This window comes from Microcebus murinus, chromosome 4 (assembly GCF_040939455.1).
Source record: "Microcebus murinus isolate Inina chromosome 4, M.murinus_Inina_mat1.0, whole genome shotgun sequence".
Classification (NCBI taxonomy): Eukaryota; Metazoa; Chordata; class Mammalia; order Primates; family Cheirogaleidae; genus Microcebus; species Microcebus murinus.
The window spans coordinates 22,823,450-22,840,816 of record NC_134107.1 but is presented as its reverse complement, the minus strand read 5'-3'; the positions used below and the strand labels follow the sequence as shown (position 1 = coordinate 22,840,816).

Sequence of the window (17,367 nt, the reverse complement as noted above, 5' to 3'; positions counted from 1 at the left end):
ATCCTTACTTCTAGGCCTGAGCTAGGTTTTGAGAAATAGGTTGAAATGAATGACCAACAGGTCAGAAACCGAGGGAACACAACATACAAGCAATGGGCACAGCATGTACAAAGGCCCTGAGGCACAGGTGCAATGTTGAGGTGGGGGTGGTAAAGAGTTTAGCAGAGGTATTGAGTGTGCTTGGAAGGAAAAGTGGAAGATTAGGCTAGAAAAAAGTCACTTTTCTCATGTTGCCAGATACTATGGATTATATAAAATGCTATTGATTCAGTATCAGCTTTTCAGGGAGTAAAAACATGGACCTCAATCCTGAGATTCCTCTTAACATCAGAAGTATTGAATGGGCTCAGCTTCTATAGCTGTTTCATAAATGCAAGTAGTTTGGTTATTGACTCATAAACCAAACCAAGGATTTCTCCCCCAAAATGGTGAACCAGTTCTGGCAGGAGCAGAGTCTATAATTCTCAAAATCTATTATATTGGAACAAAAGTAGAACACGAAAAATGATTCCGTGTTGGTCCACTGTTTCCAGCAGAGACCAGGCCCTAACCTGACCCTCTGTAGTCCTTGCACCCGGCCACATGCTACTGCAGCTGTTTCTCACTTGAGTTGTGTTCAGGTGACTTTTAATGTTGGTGGAGTCCCGATGTTACATTAGTTTTATTTTACTGCTACTTAAAAAGGTATAAACATAAAGCTATGTAAGTAAACACAAAGTTCCTTACACTTATAACTTTTAAACAACTATAAAACCAAAACAAATTTACAAATATAAAATGAACAGAACGGCAAAAACTTCAGTATAATTCAAATTAACAAAATCATTTTAATGTGATGGGTGATATTGTTTTATGTTTATAGGGAGAATATGGTAGTGATTGCTAAGACACAGTGTCACTGGTGTTCAGAATGCCTTTTATGAGCCACATGATATCTTTGTTTTGCTGTTTGTGTCTATTTGAAACACTGGGAAATCTTTTGTTAATGCAACTGCTACAATGTCCCTTGGCCTTTTCTTTGCCAGAATGCAGCATTTACATATTAAGTTTGCATTCGTGCATTGTGCATTTGGCAAGTAGTAATAATTACCATTGTATGGCCAACTGTTTCCATGAAACAAGCTACCTCAAAATTCAGTGACATAAAATAGGGGTCAGCAGGCTTTTTCTGTGAAGGGCCAGATAGGAAAAGGGTTTTGCAGACCACACAATGTCTGTCGCAATTACTCAATTGTGCCGTGGTAGTGCAAAAGCAGCCATAGGTGTGGTATGTTCCCATAAAAAATATATTTGTGGATACTGAAATTTGAATTCCATATACTTTTTACATCATGAAGTATTGTTCTTTTGATTGATTTTCAACCATTTAAAAATGTACAAATCATTCTTGGCTGGTGGGCCGTACCGAAGCAGGTGTGGGCTGCAGTGAGCCAGCATGGTTTGCTGGGCCCTGGCACAGAACAGCCGTGTTTACTCTTGCTCACGTAGTTGCTGGTTGACTGCAGTTACTCACTTACACTCGCGTGACTGCTGGTCTGCTGCAGCGTGGCTGGTGTAGCTTGGCTCACTGGGCTCTCTGGGCGGCTTGGCCTCAAGCTGCAGCTGGCCTGGGCTCCTTCCTCTGGAACCAGGCCTGCGCCAGGGACCTGGAGCGCGTTTGTTCAGGGCCCAGGCTGAAGGCGCGGGGGCTCCCTGGGGAAGCTCTCCTGTGTTTCAAGACTTTGCTTGCGTTGTGTTTGTGAACATCCCATTGGCCACGCAAGTTTATGGTTGAACCTGAGGTTGTGCAGACCACCTGTAAAACAGAGTCGAATGCAGAGTCACGTGGGAAAGGGTGATAGGGACGGGTGAAGAGCTGGCGCCAAGAATTCAGTCTGACACAAGTGCCAACTCAGTCACGAACACGTTGCTCTTGTGGGTGCAGAAATCTCGCGGTGATTCCCATGTATTATTTTTTTTTCTTTTCTTTTTTTATTTCGGCATATTATGGCATGTATTGATTTTTTAAAAAATGAAAACATTGAATCAAAAATTCTTAAAGAGAACATTCAGATCTTGGGAATATGTGCAAAGACCCTAGTTTGAGAAATATTAATTTCTAGCAAGCGCCTTGGCTTTGACAATGGGGTATTTTGAGTTTCCTGGTGTTTGAAAATTCCCCAAGGAGAGGTCTGGTCCAATCTACGCTCCCTGAACCTAATTCAGCACCGCAAACTCCAGTGGGTCTGCAGCATGTGCTAGTTAGGCTTATGGGTAGAACACCAACATCAACAATAATGGTCATAATAGTAACTGCCAGTTATTGAGTACAAATGATTTGTGTGTCTTAACTCTTTGCATCTCACAACAGTATATGGGGTAGTTATGGGGCTTGAAAGGCCAAGTTACTTATCCAAGGCTATACAGCGAATTATAGGGCCGGGATCACAAATCAGACTAAAGCTCATAATCTCCAGGCCCCAGATGTGAATGTCTAAATGCCCACATGCTATCCCGTTGGTCATCCTCCCGTTCACATGGAAACCTCCTGTTTCTTTAAGGAATATTTTTCGAGCATATAGTATAAGGTTGTTTCCCTTTCCCTCTCTGATTGCTGCTGCTGAATTTTTGGCAGATTTTATTTTTCTTTAACAGTTCTATTGAGATATAATTCACACACCGTATAATTCACCCATTTAAAGTGTGTAATTCAGTGCTTTTTAGTATATTCACAGATATGTGCAACCATCACTGCTGTCGATTTTAGATCATTTTCATCACCTCGAGCAGAAATCCTGTATCCGTTAGTTGTCATCTCCCCTTCCCACCCACCCCAGCCCTAGGCAACCACCGACCTCGGGCTCTGTAGATTTTTCTATTCTGGACTTTCATATGAATGAGATCAAGTAATATGTGGGTTGTTGTGACATCCTTTCTCACTTAGCTTAATGTTTTCAAGGTTCATCCGTGTGGTAGCATGTGCCGTTCCCTTTTGTGGCTGAGTAATATTCCACGTGTTGTTTATCCGTGCGTCCGGCGGTGGACAGTTGAGTTGTTTCACTTTTTGGCTATTGCGGATGATGCTGCTGTAAGCATCGTGTGCGGGTTTCTGTGTGGATATATGTTTCCATTTCTCTCGGGTATAATCCCTAAGAGCGGAACTGCTGGGCCTTGTCGTAACTCCGTGTTTAATCACCCGAGGAGCTGCCCTGCTGTTTTCCAAAGAGCTGGACCACATTACTTTCCCACCAGCAGTGTACGGGGGCTCCTATTTCTCCTCATTCTTGCCAACACTTGTTTTTATCTGACTTCTTGATTCTAGCCATCCTAGTGGGCGTGAAGTGATAGCTCGCTGTGGATCTTTAGGTTTTATTCTCTGCCTTTTTTCTGTCTCTTAGTCACTTCACTGGTTACTGGAGCGTGGCCACCCATGCTGGCTATGTGGGTCGCCGCTGAACAACTCCATAGGGTGTTTTGCACATCAGGCCTGTTAATTGCTTCCTCCTCCATGTTACCTTGGAAGAGCCTTCTAATCTGCAGCATGACATTTAAAGTTTGTTTCTCCCTGATTTCCTTCTGGCCACGGGCTCATTCCGGTTTCCATTTTTACTCCCTCCTGGCTGGGGGGATACTCCCGGATCTCTCTCCCACCCTTGCCCAAGACCCTTCATGTAAAGCATAACCAGGACACAGGATTCAGGCTGGTCTCCTTGATGGCCGCTCCTCAACCCCCCCACCCCACCCAAGGGCCCCTTCTGGGACTTCAGAATGCTGTTTGCTTGCACCAAGGAGAGTGAGGCTGTGTGTGGCCAGGGCTGGGAGGGGTGGAGGACAGAGCTGTCTGAGTGGGTTACAGGGCCCTGGACTCGCACGCTCCTGGTTCCAGTCCTAGCTCGGCCACTTGCCGGAGGTGTGATTTTGGCTGTTCACCTGTTCTCTCCGAGCTCCGTGTAATGGAACACACCCTGTGAGCTGTGAACGCTGATGCTTGTTGCATGCCTGCTGCCTAGCAGGGGCTGAGCAGCTCACAGCTGGCTTGATTTTCTCCAGTTACGTCACATGGGTTTCAGGAATGGCTGGGGGGTGGGGGGGGTGAAATCAAACTATATAAAACCCGGATGTGGAATTGGGGGTTGTATGTAAACATGCCTCATTTCCCAGGGCTCCAGAGTGTTTTGTAAGCATTAAAGAGAAGGAAGTGCTGCCATTTGCAACAGCACAGATGAACCTGGAGGACATTATGCCAAGTGAGACAAGCTAGACACAGAAGGACAAATACTGCCTAATACCACATGTCTGAGGAATCCCAAATAGTCAGATTCACAGAAGCAGAGAGTAGAATGGTGGTTGCCGGGGGCTGAGGGGGAGAGGAAAACAGGGAAGTATTAGTCCAAGGATACCAAGTTACAGTTATGCAAGATGAATAAGCCCTAGAGGTCTCCTGTAAACCATAGAGCCTGTAGTTGGCAGCTCTGTACTGCATACTTAAAAAGGTGCTAAGAAGGTAGATCCTATGTTAAGTTTGATCACAACAATAATAATAATTAATTAATTAATTAAATAGAGCAGGAGGAGTCTTTTGGAGGTGATGGATGTGTCCGTGACGTAGTTTGTGGTGGTGTTTTCACGAGTGTACACTTACATTCAAACCCATCAGGTTATAGGCATTAAATGTGTGCAGCTTTTCGTATGTCAGTCATACCTCAATAAAGTGGTTTAAATAGAAAGGGAATCTGATAAAAGGTAGTTTTAGAACAATAAAAGGAAGTACTAATTTCCTTAGCAGTAACATTAGGGCAGATATGTTAGATCATGGTTCTTGAGCTTTTTGAATCACCTAGGAAGTGATTCAAAAATGTTACACTCACATGCCAATATTCATAAAATGCTGCACACATTTTAAGGGACCCCTGGATACCAGGGTAGCAACCCACGGCCTGGATAATCTCAGAGGCCCCTGTCCAGCTTCAGTGTTTTGATTGTTTGTTTGTTTAAGAAACAAGGTCTCGTTCTGTCACCCAGACTCTAGTGCAGTGGCATGATCATAGCTCACTGCAGCCTCAAACTCGGTGCTCAAATGATCCTCCTGCCTTGACTTGTCCAGTAGCTGAGACTATAAGCATGTGCCACTAAACCTCGCTAAGTTTTTTAACATTTTTTGTAGAGACGGGGGTCTCACTGTGTTGCCTAGGCTGGTCTGAAACTCCTGGCCTCAAGTGATCTTCCCGCCTCAGCCTCCCAAAGTGCTGAGATTACAGGCATGAGCCACCGTGCAGCTTCAGTGTTCTTCACTCCATGTTTCTGGGTGTAGCAGAGGCCAGAGTTCAAGTTCAGGCCAGCCTCTTTATCTCTCAGGTCTTCAGAGAGCCGTTATACCGTCTGCCTTGGGGAGGAGCATCTGAGGTGTGCCGAGGCACTTGGTCAACTGTGAATGCTTCGCAAATCATCTTTATGACCACTCCGCTGCATGAGGCGGTGCAGGACTGAAAGTCAGAATGCTTTATGGATTCAGTGGGTTCCTGGAAAGTTCCAAGCAAATCAGGTTTTTGAAAACCCAGTCTCTGCAGCCTCTGGTTATGACACCATTTAGAGGAGCTCAACAGTGACTTCTCCACTGGGGTGGGCGTTCTGTTGCAAAGCGGGGCATTCTTCCCTATTACAATGCCAAGTTGCACATAGCAGATTCACTTAAACCAGAGGCGAGGCTGGAATTTCAGGGAGGGCTCTTGAGAGTCCTGCTTCATTCTGATGGGGCCTCCCAAAGTGCTGAGATTACAGGCATGAGCCACTGTGGCCAGCCCAGTTTCAGTGTTCTTCACTCCATGATTCTGGGTGTAGCAGAGGTCAGAGTTCAAGTTCAGGCCAGCCTCTTTATCTCTCTGGTCTTCAGAGGGCTATTATACCGTCTGCCTCCCGGGGCTTGGGGAGGATTCCCTTAGGGGAATCTTGGGGGTAGCATCTATCAAGCTAAAGCATGGCCTGTACCGTCAGAGACCTGAGTTCACGCTCCAGCTTCCCCGTGTATTTCCTTTGTAGCCCTGGCCAGATATCCTAACGGCCCTAAACATCAGTTTCCTAATCTGTAAAATAAAATGAGGATAACTACTTCATAAACTGTGGGAATTCACGCAGTAGTGCTGCATGAGTCGTAGCTGTTGGTGACATTATTGCTGTCTTTATTAATTATTACCATGGTCAGAAATATGGTTCTGGTCCACATGGACCATGCTTGACCCAGGGGGCCAAAACTCATGCTTCTATATTATTTTTCTGAGCATCTCTCTATGTAGAATCATACACTATTAGTTATAGACAGAATCTGAAGGTCATCTAGGACAGGTTTCCACTCGGTGAGGGAAATCCTTTTTTTCAGTCTCCCTGATAGCAGATCATCCACTGTTTACATACTTCCAGTAACAAGAAACTCACCACCTCATGGGCTGCTCATCCTGTGTCAGGACCATTCTGCCGGTTGGACAGTTATTCCCTGTGCCGAGTTCAGGTCTGTGTCCCTCTAAATGCGTGCGGGTCCTGGTCCTGCCCCCCAGTGTGGTGGGCCTTCCCACATTTGACGACAGCTCTGCTGTCTCCAGCCTCCCCTTTTCCAGGCCAACGACCCCTTCCTATGCTGGTTGTCCTTCCTTGAGCGGGTCCAGGTTACCAAAGTCCTCACGTCACAGTGCTCAGAGCTTCTGGGCTGGTGCAAACTTAGCACCAAGTTCAGAGGGGCTGCCGAGGAGTTGACCTTGAGGGATCAGGCAGGGGAGGGACCTGGGAAACCAGCCTCCTGGGGAAAACATCCAGCCCTGGCTGGCTGGCCCCGGCCCCATCTCGGCCCCAGGCCTGGAGGCCCACAGCCCACTGCCCACTCAGGCTGACATGGGCTCATCTCTGGCCTGGCCCTCCCGCACCATCACCCTCCCCTTCTTCCAGATCTCAGCTTAGACTCCACACCCCCCAAGAAGGTCCGCGGCTCACTCCCCGGCACGGGGCTCCAGCTCAGAGTTCCCGTAACCCCACGCTGTCCCCTCCACAGCAGGGACCAAGCATTGTCACAGTGGCCTCGCCGCTGTACCCCACTGGGCTGTCAGCTTCTGAGAGCAAAGATTCTGCCTGCCGCCATCAGCATTTTACACCCAGAGCCTGTCACTGTAGCTGCCCCCTCTGTGATGTTTGTTGCTTGAATGAATGAGTGAATGGACAAACAAACAAATAAACACCCCTCAGAAAAACCCCAGAACCCGCAGGCAGAGGTCCTAGGCAGCTCCTGGGTCCCCCACAGCCCCACCCAGGCCTCTGCCCAGCTGAAGCTGCAAAAGGCTGATTATAACAACTCAGTGTCGACCCACGGGCCTCCCGCCACCCAGAATTAGTAGTAACCAACGTTTGACTTCTTCATCAGTAATCACTTACCATCGCAGTGCTAATAGTGACCACTCATCGAGTGCCTTCCACATCAGTCGTGGCGACAGTGCTGCAGGGTTGGCTGTTGCCCCATTTTACAGATGAGGAAACTGAAGCCTGGCCAGCGAAGTCATCTGCCCAAGGCCATTCAGCCTATAAGTGGTGAAGCTGAGATTCTAGCCAATTCCTCCGGCTCTGTGGCTCCTATGACTCTCTAGATGCTTCCACTACAGGCTGTGGGAACTAGAGATGCTTCTTTTCCCCCCAGGCATGAGAGGAGCAATCAGAAAATGACAGTGTGGCATGATTACTGTTATGATAAAGTACAGTGTTTTGTGAGACCCCAGGGGAGGGTCGCTACAGACTGCAGCAGCATCTGGGGAGACCGCAAGAGAAAAGGAAGCCCGAGCTGCGTGTTTTCTTATTTTATCATCTTTTGAGATCTTTAAAACACAAAAGCAGGATAGTCTGATGAATAGACAAAGCAAAAGCACCCCCACTTCTGTCTGTCCTCCCCTCTAGAGGTAACCAGAGGGGAGAGTTTGAAATGTATCTCCCACTCTTTCTGGGTTCATGTAAACATGTGCCTGGTGCTGTGCTGGTGTGTTTCACGCTCTGCTGGTGAGGGGCGTGGGGAGGAGCATGTGCCGATTGCCCTGGTGTAAATGCTCCCACCGTGGCTGATTCCAAGCTACTGACATGAAACCACTGAACGTGTGGTTGGGAAGAAATATGCAGTAGCAACTCTTAGTGTTATATGGTATTTCTACTGTTCTGATACACTAGATGCCAGAACCCTCAACGGCATAGATAATAGTAAAATGTAGTAAGTTAATTGGGAAGTGGTAAGTTTTGAGTGTCCTGTTCAAAAACTAAATAATCTATTGACTTGTAATTTTATATAACTTAACTTTTAATAATGGTTATGTTTAACACCTGGTTCACAAAATCCTGAAAATGTAACAGTTGCGCCTCAGTCAGCACAAGCCGTCTTCAGCACAGCACTCATTTCCTCTTTAAAATATTAACATTGTATCAAGCTGCAGTGAGCTATGATGGCACCAGTGTACTGCAGCCTGGGTGACAGGGTGAGAACCCATCTCTAAAAAAAAAAAAAAAATTGTCATTTTTTTTTTCTTCTTTAACTTGCTTTTTACTTAAAAGGTTCTTTTCATCCATCCAGTCATTGGTTTTTTCACCCAGGACTCTACCAGGTGCCATGTGCTGTGTTAGGCACCCACTCCACTGCCGGGAGGGGGCAGCGTATGCTTTGGCCTCATTAGCTTCCAGTCTAGAGAGGGAGGCTGTCAGTTACCAAGGTGACAGATAGATAAACGCTGTCAACACTCCAAAAACAAGAAAACCACTCACTGTAGTGAGGGCTGTAAAAGGAAGTAACAGGACGATGCACTGGAGATGCGGCTTCGGAGGCCGGGGTGTGGATGTCGGCCTGCGGCAAGGAAGAACTTACTTGAGGTTCCGGTTGGGGAAAGGCTCCTTCTGGGGAGCTGATGTCCCCTGAGACCCCAAAGATAAGAAGGGACCAGGCGTTCAGAGCTTAGCGAGAAAGAGTTGAAAAGGGGATACGTTCGCTTGGGTGCCATTTCTGTAAACCTTACAAACGTGCAGAACAGTTCCGTACGTTGTTCTTAGGAAAATCCTTGCATCCTGAAAATAGGAAGCTCCCCGCCAGGATGGCAGCTACCCTTGGAGGGAGGAAGAGAGAGAGAATGAGCAGAAGGAGGCAGAGAGGGTCTTCAACTGCCCGTAGCAAAAGGAGAGGGAGATCTGGGCCATATAAAACTGATGTTAATTTTTGCTGGCTGCAGTTGATGGGGACAGAGTTGTCATTATTCTTTATAGTTTCTGAATAGCTTGAACTATCTTAGGATTATTATTTTTTAAGAGTAGGGAAAAGAGGTTCTAGGCAGTGGAACCAACCAGGTGTTCAGGCTCACTCTCAGAGCATCGTGGCTGCAGACTAGGGAAAGGGGGAGAGAGGTGCAAGGTAAGTTGGGAGGCAGGCCGGGAGCAGTCACGTGGGCCTCAAAAGCCCAGACCACGGATACAGTTTTATTGTAAGTGCAGCTGATGCCGTCTTGAGCTGCTGAGTAACGTGATCTGATTTGCATTGGGAAGAGATTTCTCTGCCGCTCTGAAACTCATTAAAAAAGTAAGCAAAGAAAGAAAGGAGATGGGAGAAACTGTGGATTAGACACAGTCAGAGAGATAATTAGTGAATTGGAAGAGAATTCAGAGAAATTTTCCCAGAGACTGCCTAGAAAGATAAAAGGAAAAATATGAAAGGGTAGTTAAAAGACATGGTGGATAGATTGAGCTATTTCCATATGTGCTTATTAGAAATTCTACCAGATGAGACTGGAGAACATGACTAAGAAGCTGTACTCAAAAGCATAATGGCTGAGAATTTTCCAGTTTTAAAAAAGAGAAGTCTTCAGTGGGAAAGTGCTCATCAAGTAATGAGGGAGAATTTCAAAAAAGTAGATCTCTACTTCAAAACCACATGGCAAAACTGCAGAAAATCAAGAGTAAAGGGAAAGTCTTAAAATTGACTGCAGACAGATCACCCACAAAAGGACATTAGGCTAACAGTGGGTTGCTTTTGAGCCTATGGCAGTCTCTTTAGCAATCTTCAAAGTGCTGTAAGAAAGTAAAATTTAAGCAACCTAGAATTTCATATGCAGCTGAACTCTGATTCAAAAGCAATGATGGAAATAAAGACATTTTTATTGAAGAGAAGGTGGCCCAGCCCCAAACCCTGAGGCTCTTGAACACTCAGAGGTTGGGGAGAGGAGGAGCCCTCTCAAGTCATGTACACCCACTCATCCAGCAGAGACCATGGAGAGAGAAGGACTGGATCTAGATTTTGATGTTCCAGTGGAGGCTGTTGGAAATGCCGCTTGCTGGCCATGGTGCTGAGTATTCTATCAAGACAGAGGAGGGAGATGGTGCTGCCCACCTGCCTCCCGTCTCCCATGAATTCAAAACACCTGTGAAGGGGTTTGCACCTCCTCCAGTGTGTCTAGTGGAATGGAAATGGGTGGAGGGTAGGTAGCAGGGATTCCTGCCCCCAGACTGGGTTTCAGTCCAGTAGCAGCGGGACATGTCAGGGACAGGGCAGAGGGAAGGGAGGTAAGGTAGCAGGTGGGGCCACGCCCTGGGCCCTGGGTCTGGAAGGAGCCCAGGGACGTGAGAGCCCCTCTAGGATGGCCCATTCTAGACTGTCTGTTTCTTCCAGATCGTAGACAAGAACAACCGCTACAAGTCCATAGACGGGTCAGACGAGACCAAAGCCAACTGGATGAGGTGAGTCCTGCTCTCTGCTGGTTTCCTGGGAGTGTTGCCTGCCTCTGACACGGAGTCCAAGGGAACGTACGGCCTATGGGGTCTTCAGTAGTGGAGGACACTAAAGGCTGTGGGGCTGCCGTTTGCAGGGTTGGGGATGTGTCTAGTTCTGGAGGACCCTCCTGCTCCCCCAGACTTCCATCAGGAGCTCTGGAGGAGGACCTGTGGCCAGGCTGGTGCGTTACAGGGACCCCTCGGGCTGTGCACTTGCTAGTGTGTCTGGCATACTCAGGCCCCAGCGTTCCTGGGAGGAGGAGAAGAGTGTCCCCTGCCTAGGACTGTGGCACCTTCTCCCAGGGCAGGTTCCTGCTGGGGTGGTTTGGGAACCATCCCAGTGAAGCCCTCAGCAGTTGCTTAAATGGCCCTCATGGAGGAGGAGCAAAGCCATTAGCGCAGTTTTTGACAGTGCCTGCTGCCCAGGCCTGATTGCTTTTGAGACTGGTTTTACCTTCCTGCACATCATATGGGGCAAAAATTAAAAAAAAAAAAAATTTAAAGAGTTGTTTTACCTGCTCCTGTGTTTGGGACAGAAGTTTGCACCAGCAGGACCCCAAAGGCCAAGCAGAGAGAGCAGGAGACTGGCCAGGGTCGCCCGGAGGCAGCTGAGCTGAGCCTGGAATCGCAGGTCCACCGTGGCGCTGCCGGTCTGGGGCCCTGCGCAGTGGCATGTGGGGGAGGTGGGGACGGTGGGGGACCAGCCATGCCTTGTTCCCTACTTAGTGGCCTCTCCCTGGGGCCCAAGAGCGGTGACTTGCGGTTTGGATCTGGGTGGGAGGGAGGAGGCCTGTCTGGAGCCAGGGCACAGCTGCAGCGGGACCTGGGGCCTCCTGGTGGCGTTCATGCAGTTTCGTGGCTGTGGGTGCCGGAGTCGGGGCAGCGAGAGAGCGAAGGTGCTTGGAGAAGGGAGTGTGGCGTGTTGCACTCTGAGACGTTCTGAGCAGATAAGGGGACATTGGTTTGAGGCGGGGGGTCAGTGGGGGGGTCTCCTGTGCCCTTCCCAGTGGTCCCACTGTCCCCCCGGGCTCCCCTCTGAGCCCCTGACCGGCCGAGTGGCAGTTCACACCTCGCAGAGCACCGTGGCGTCCGTCCCCTCGTGGGCTGGGGCAGCTGCTCTCGTTGCCACGTGACAGGTGCAGAATAGAGGTGCCAGAGAGGAGTGGGCCTGGCCGTGCAGTGTGGGGCAGGCCCCACTCCCCCCGATACCCATTTACACATTCTGCTCAGACGTTGGCCTGAAAGCGGCCAGGAAGGTGGCTTGACATGCCTAACTCCCCACCACCGGGCCCAGGTCAGCTCGGCACGTGCAGTTATCTCCCTGCTACTGAGGGTCCGGCCACGTGCTGGGCACCCGGGGCGGATGCCCGGCCCCGCTCCCCACCCCCACCCCACCCCACCAGGACTCACACTCAGCACCACAGGAGTGACCTCCAGCACAGCTGCGGCAAGGGGCACAGACAGTGTGCTGTGAGGGCCCAGATAAAAGTTGGGGGGCCTTTGACAAGGGCCTTCAAAGGGGGCAGGCTTCTGTGCGGGGGCATTGTGAGCAAGTGGGGTCAAGGAGTCCAGGCAGGCCGTCGGGGGCTGCGGCCCGGCCCAGGCGAGCAGAGGCGTGTGTGCGCGAGTCGGCGCTGGCACCAGGCTTCAGTGCTGCTGCTGTCCAGGTGCCAGGACCTTGGCCCAGAGAGCCAAGTCTGCCCATTCTCCACCCGCCTCTGATCTGTCCCACAACCCCAGAGAAGGGGAGTGGTCATCTGCACCAACTTAGCCATCACTGGGCACCCCGGAGATTCTGACTTAATCCCCTGGGATGGCCCAGGGCACTGGTACTTCTAAAGCTCATGTAGTGATTCCGATGAGTTGCTGGCATTGAGAACCATGCTCTGTACCCATCTTCGTACCACACTGGTCAAACTGAGGCCCAGGGCAGGGCAAGGTGTTGCTCAGGATCTCGCAGTCAGTGGAAGAACAAGGATCTGAACCTCTGACTCTGGACTCCCAGGCCAGTGTTCCTTCTGCTTGTGTGCAAGGGACCAGGCAAAGCATGGCTTTCTGGGCCTTGTGGGTGCGGGGGGTGGGGGGGGGGCGTCCTGCTTCCAGCACCTTGCTAGCATGGGATCTGTCCATTCTGCTCCCAACCTGTCCTGGTCTTGATGACTCGGAGCAGGTTGGGGTTGGGTGTGTGGCCCACTGCCATGGAGACGCCCCCCTCCGCCCCCCATAGCTGTCGGAGCAAGGGGAGAGCCAGTGCAGCCTGGAGACCCCTCTTCCCCTTCCCCTTCCCGGGCAGCTCCTCATTCGCAGACACTCTGGCTCGCACGGCAGAGCACCGGGCTGGGGATGATCCGCTGGAGTCAGTTCGTTTCTTTACAAAGTAAGTGGTGGGCCAGGAAGGGGATGAGCTCTCACGTTTTGAGTTTTGACCCGATGGATGGCCCTGTGCACGGTGCTCTGCAGGTGCTGTTTCTCAGCCAGGGCTACTTTGTGCTCCTGGGGAGGCATTGGGACATCTTTGGTGGCCACATCTGGGAGTGGATGCCGCTGGTTTCTGTTGGGTAGACGCCAAGGATGTTGATAAACATCCTACATTGCACAGGATGCCCCCTTCCCTGAACAAATTTTTCCAGCCCCAAATGTCAGTAGTGGTGAGATTGAGAAACCTGTGTTAAATCACCCCAAAGCCCTGGGCAGCAGCATTAGAATTATCATGGTAGTTTCATAGAAGAGGAAACCGGGTTTACACAGGTCCCCTCCATGGCTTGCCTGGGGTGACTCAGCCTCTGGTTCCAGGTCTGAGTGTGAGGCCTGTGTCCCTGCCGCTCTCTTGGGCCGGGTACCAAACGCCCAGCCTTCTTCTCCCCATCTTCTGGGCCTTGGTGTTTGGGCAGGTGGGCGGGGCAGCGAGGGCTGACGGGTCTCGGCGCCACTGACCTCTCTCTGTGGTTCAGAAGCAGTCAGGGGGGTGGATCAGGCTCCGGGTTTCCCTCTATACCCTGAGGTCTTCTCTGGGGTGGATTTTTAGAAACCTTTTAGCTAGTTAAAGGGTAAACAGAGCCACAATGTGGGGAAATTGAGTTCCAAAGCCACGGCAGGTGCCAGGTCAGAGGGAAGGGCTGTTCCGTGTCCCCTGCCCGGTGCCCCGGCCACTCTGTGGAGGTGGAAGCTGAGGTCACTCCTGGTGTCCATCGGAGTGGAACTTGCCTCCCTCTGGAAGCTCACAGGTGCCTCTGATGTTGCCACTGTGCCTCGGCAGCCCACCCCCAAAGGGACACGCACCCCCGTAGGATGGGGGACCTGTTTTCCTACAGGTACACAGGGGCGGGCACTTGGGGGACTGGTGGGGCAGGGGAGAAAGCCACTGACAGGGGGAGCTTGCTGTGATCACATCTCCGTAACCGGGGGCACCACCAGTGCCACACCCCGAGGCAACCCGCTGTGAAGGCTCCTCGGAGCCATTCTTTGGGCCATGGGGCTCCGTGTAAATATCGCTGGGTAGAGGCCAAGAGCTAATCCTGATTCCAATAAGGACCTTTGTCACGACCTTTCAGGGCTTTAAAGCTCTAGTACAGCATCATGCCCTTCGCTCCTTAGTAACAACTGAGAGGTTGGTGTGGTTGTTATTCCCATTCCGAGGCAGGAAAGGTTAAATGAACTTGAACTGCCCTAGCTCTCACCGCTAGTAAGAGGTAAAGCAGGCCCTGAAACCGACTTGAGTCCCACGCTCCCACCCACTGCCACTGTCTCCTCTTCCCAGCCTCCCCCGGAGGACTAGGAGAAGGGACCTTCAATAGGAAGAGGGTGTGGTGGGGCCAGGTGGCCCCAGGTGCCTCCTGGGCTCCCCAGCTGGGGGCCGGCAATTAGGAAGGAGGAGGACCACCCACGTTGACAGTCATTTACCCAATTGTGCTTTGTGGGATATTCAACCCAAGGAACGTGGCACCCCTGGCCGAGCGTAAGAGGAAGCCCAAGTTCTCCAAGGAGGAGCTGGACATTCTGGTCACAGAGGTGACCCACCACGAAGCGGTTCTCTTTGGGAGGGAGACCATGCGGCTGTCCCATGCTGACAGGGACAAGATTTGGGAAGGCATAGCTCGGAAAATCACCTCCGTCAGCCAGGTGCCCCGCTCCGTGAAGGACATTAAGCACAGATGGGATGACATGAAACGGAGGACCAAGGACAAGCTGGCCTTCATGCAGCAGTCCCTGTCGGGCCCTGGGGCCGGGGGCCGGGCCCCCGCCATCGTGCTCACAGCCCACGAGAGGGCCATCGAGTCAGCACTGCTCTCGGCCCGTGCGGGGCGCAGCTTCCCCAGGGCGGAACTGGACGGCACCGACAGCCCTTCGACCAGCTGTGAGTATCTGTCCCCAACACCCACTGGGCTGTCTGGGCCCAGCCTGCTGCACTCAGTCTCGTGCACCTTCGTCCCTTGCCCTCCTGTCCCTCTCCGAGCAGCCCACTTTGTCCGTTCTCCCCCTCCTGCTTCTGTCTCCTCTCCACCCCTTTTTGTGCATTCATTCTAGAATATCTCCTGAGCATCTCTGTGCTAGCAGCTGGGAGGACGGCTGTGTACAAACTGTCCCCAAGCCGTGCTCTCGGGGAGGTCCTAGACTCACGGGAATAAGCCAACTTTAAATAATCGCACAAGTAAACTCATGATGAAGGGATGAAGGACAAATGAGTCTAGCAAGTCCCAGAGGCAGGGCTGGCTTCACAGGCACAAGACCCTGCAGTCCCAGGGGCCCTGCTGGGTTTAAGGCTCTGCTAGTGTCATCTGGACATGCTTAACAATCTTTGGACCAGGGGCCCCGGGTCTTCCTTTTGCCCTGGGCCCTGCAAGTTACGAGGCAGCTCTGTCTGAGAGTGAGGAGTGGTGGACGCTGGCTGTGCTGGGGGCTGGGGAAGGATCCCTAAGGAGGTGGCAGGAGGCTGGACGTGCAGGGTAAGAGTTAACCGGGCCAGGCAGCAGCGAGGGGCGCAGAGGAGGGGAGGGGAGAGCACGCAGGCAGAGAACAGCATGTACAAGTCTCTGCTTCAGGAAGGCGCTTGGCACGTTCCAGGAACAGCGGGAAGCCCGGGAAGCCCAAGCGAGGGGGAAGGGGCTTGGGACGAGGCAGCCAAGTTGTCAGGGCCCCAAGCAGTGGGAAGATCAGTTCCTTTCTGTGTCTGGTCCTAACTGCTTTGTTGTTTCCTGCACTTGCGCTCCTGTGCCATGCTGCCCACCCCACTCCTCTCTGCCCACCCTAAGGCTGTCTCTAAGCTCTCAGTCCTCCTGTCTGTCCTTCCTTCTCCTCCCATATGTGTCCCTGGCTCCCCTCTGCTCCTTCCATCTCAGACGCACTTGGAAGCCGGGCCCAGCGACTGGGGCGGATGTCCCTTGGGGCTGGAGTTCTAGCTGGGGCTCACCAGACAGTCCGAGGCACTTCTGTGCCCCTAGCCTCGGCCTCTGAGAGAGGCCGTCTGCCTGAGGGGCCCAAGAGGTGGGAGCAGAGCAGGAGGGGCTCTAAGGAAGCAGCCACAGCCCAGCCCAGGGAAGGTGGTGCACAGACTCACGCCTTCCCTTCCCAGGCCCCTGCCGTTGGGATCTGCTCATTTCCTGTTTGGCTGGGGTTCCTGACAGGTGGCAATGCACAGAGTCAGATTTTCAGGACTGGAAAGGAGACCATCTAGTTTGACTTCCTTGCTACCCAGACGAGGAAGGTCAGCTCCAGAAACAGAGGTGGCCCCGAGCTCGATCCAGAACCAGGGTCTGACAGTGTCCTGGGAATCGGTGCTTTCCTAAGTCTTGGGGTGCTTCCACTGAATTGTGAGCAAAAAGAGGGGGGGCCAGTACCCAGTAAAGCCTGTTCCCCGAACCCGCTCTGCTCACCTCCGCATCTCCCTGAGACTGAAGGCAGCAAGGTTGCCAGAGACCTGGCTGCCAGGGAGCCGTGCGGGGCAGTCAGGCGGAGCACCCCACGCGGAAGGCTCCGCCAGCCCTGCTTGGTGGAATGAGGCCCCGGCAGGGAGGGAGCCTCGCGCCTTGCAGCGCTGGCTGTGCCAGGCTGTGTTTCTGGGAGCTCCTGGCTGCTGCCCCCCCCACGGAGGGCCAAGAGGCACTAGCTCCTACTGTGCTGGCCCAAGTGTCACCCGGGGACTCTGGGGAAGCACAAGGCGACCTGTAGGGTAAACCTGGGTATCTTCCCTGTCACCTTCCTGGGTGTGGTCCTGAGCTTAGCCCCACAGGCACAGGAGGTGAGGATTTGCCTGTCGGTCCAGTTTTTTCATTTCTGCGTGGGAATCGGTCCCTAGCACTGCTCACCAGAGTAGGCAGGGGTGGCCCTGTCTCATCCGGCAATCTGTCTGACGGTCCCTGCAAGGTCAGGTGCTCGTGGGTGGGGGCACGAGCCAGACCTGGCTACCTGCCTTGGGAGTCGAGGGGGGCGTCAGGGTGGGCTGCAGAGGGGGCTGCCCTGCCCTGCACCAATCCTGCCGTTTCTTCCGCCTGTCAGCGTCCCCCTGCGGAGATTTAAAGTTGCAGATTCCAGCAGGGCCACAAGGTGGCCCCAAGCAACTCAGAGACGGGCTCAGGGAGGCTGGAGCTCAGAGGGCGGAGAGCATCTCAGTACCTTTCGGCAGGTGTC

General features: G+C 52.0%; 1 protein-coding gene across 5 annotated transcripts in view; it reads left to right on the top strand.

Annotated features, from left to right (window-relative positions):
- The window catches only part of PRDM11 (PR/SET domain 11), a 50,467-nt gene that overhangs the window by 11,041 nt on the left and 22,059 nt on the right, over positions 1-17,367 (top strand). For 4 of the 5 annotated variants that reach the window (XM_076002010.1, XM_076002012.1, XM_076002009.1 and 1 more), the window contains one exon: positions 10,643-10,710. In XM_076002010.1, the coding sequence (XP_075858125.1) occupies positions 10,643-10,710 (68 nt within the window). Of the gene's footprint in view, positions 1-10,642; positions 10,711-14,675; positions 15,098-17,367 lie in introns of all 5 variants that reach the window. The other variant, XM_076002013.1, reaches the window with a different exon arrangement.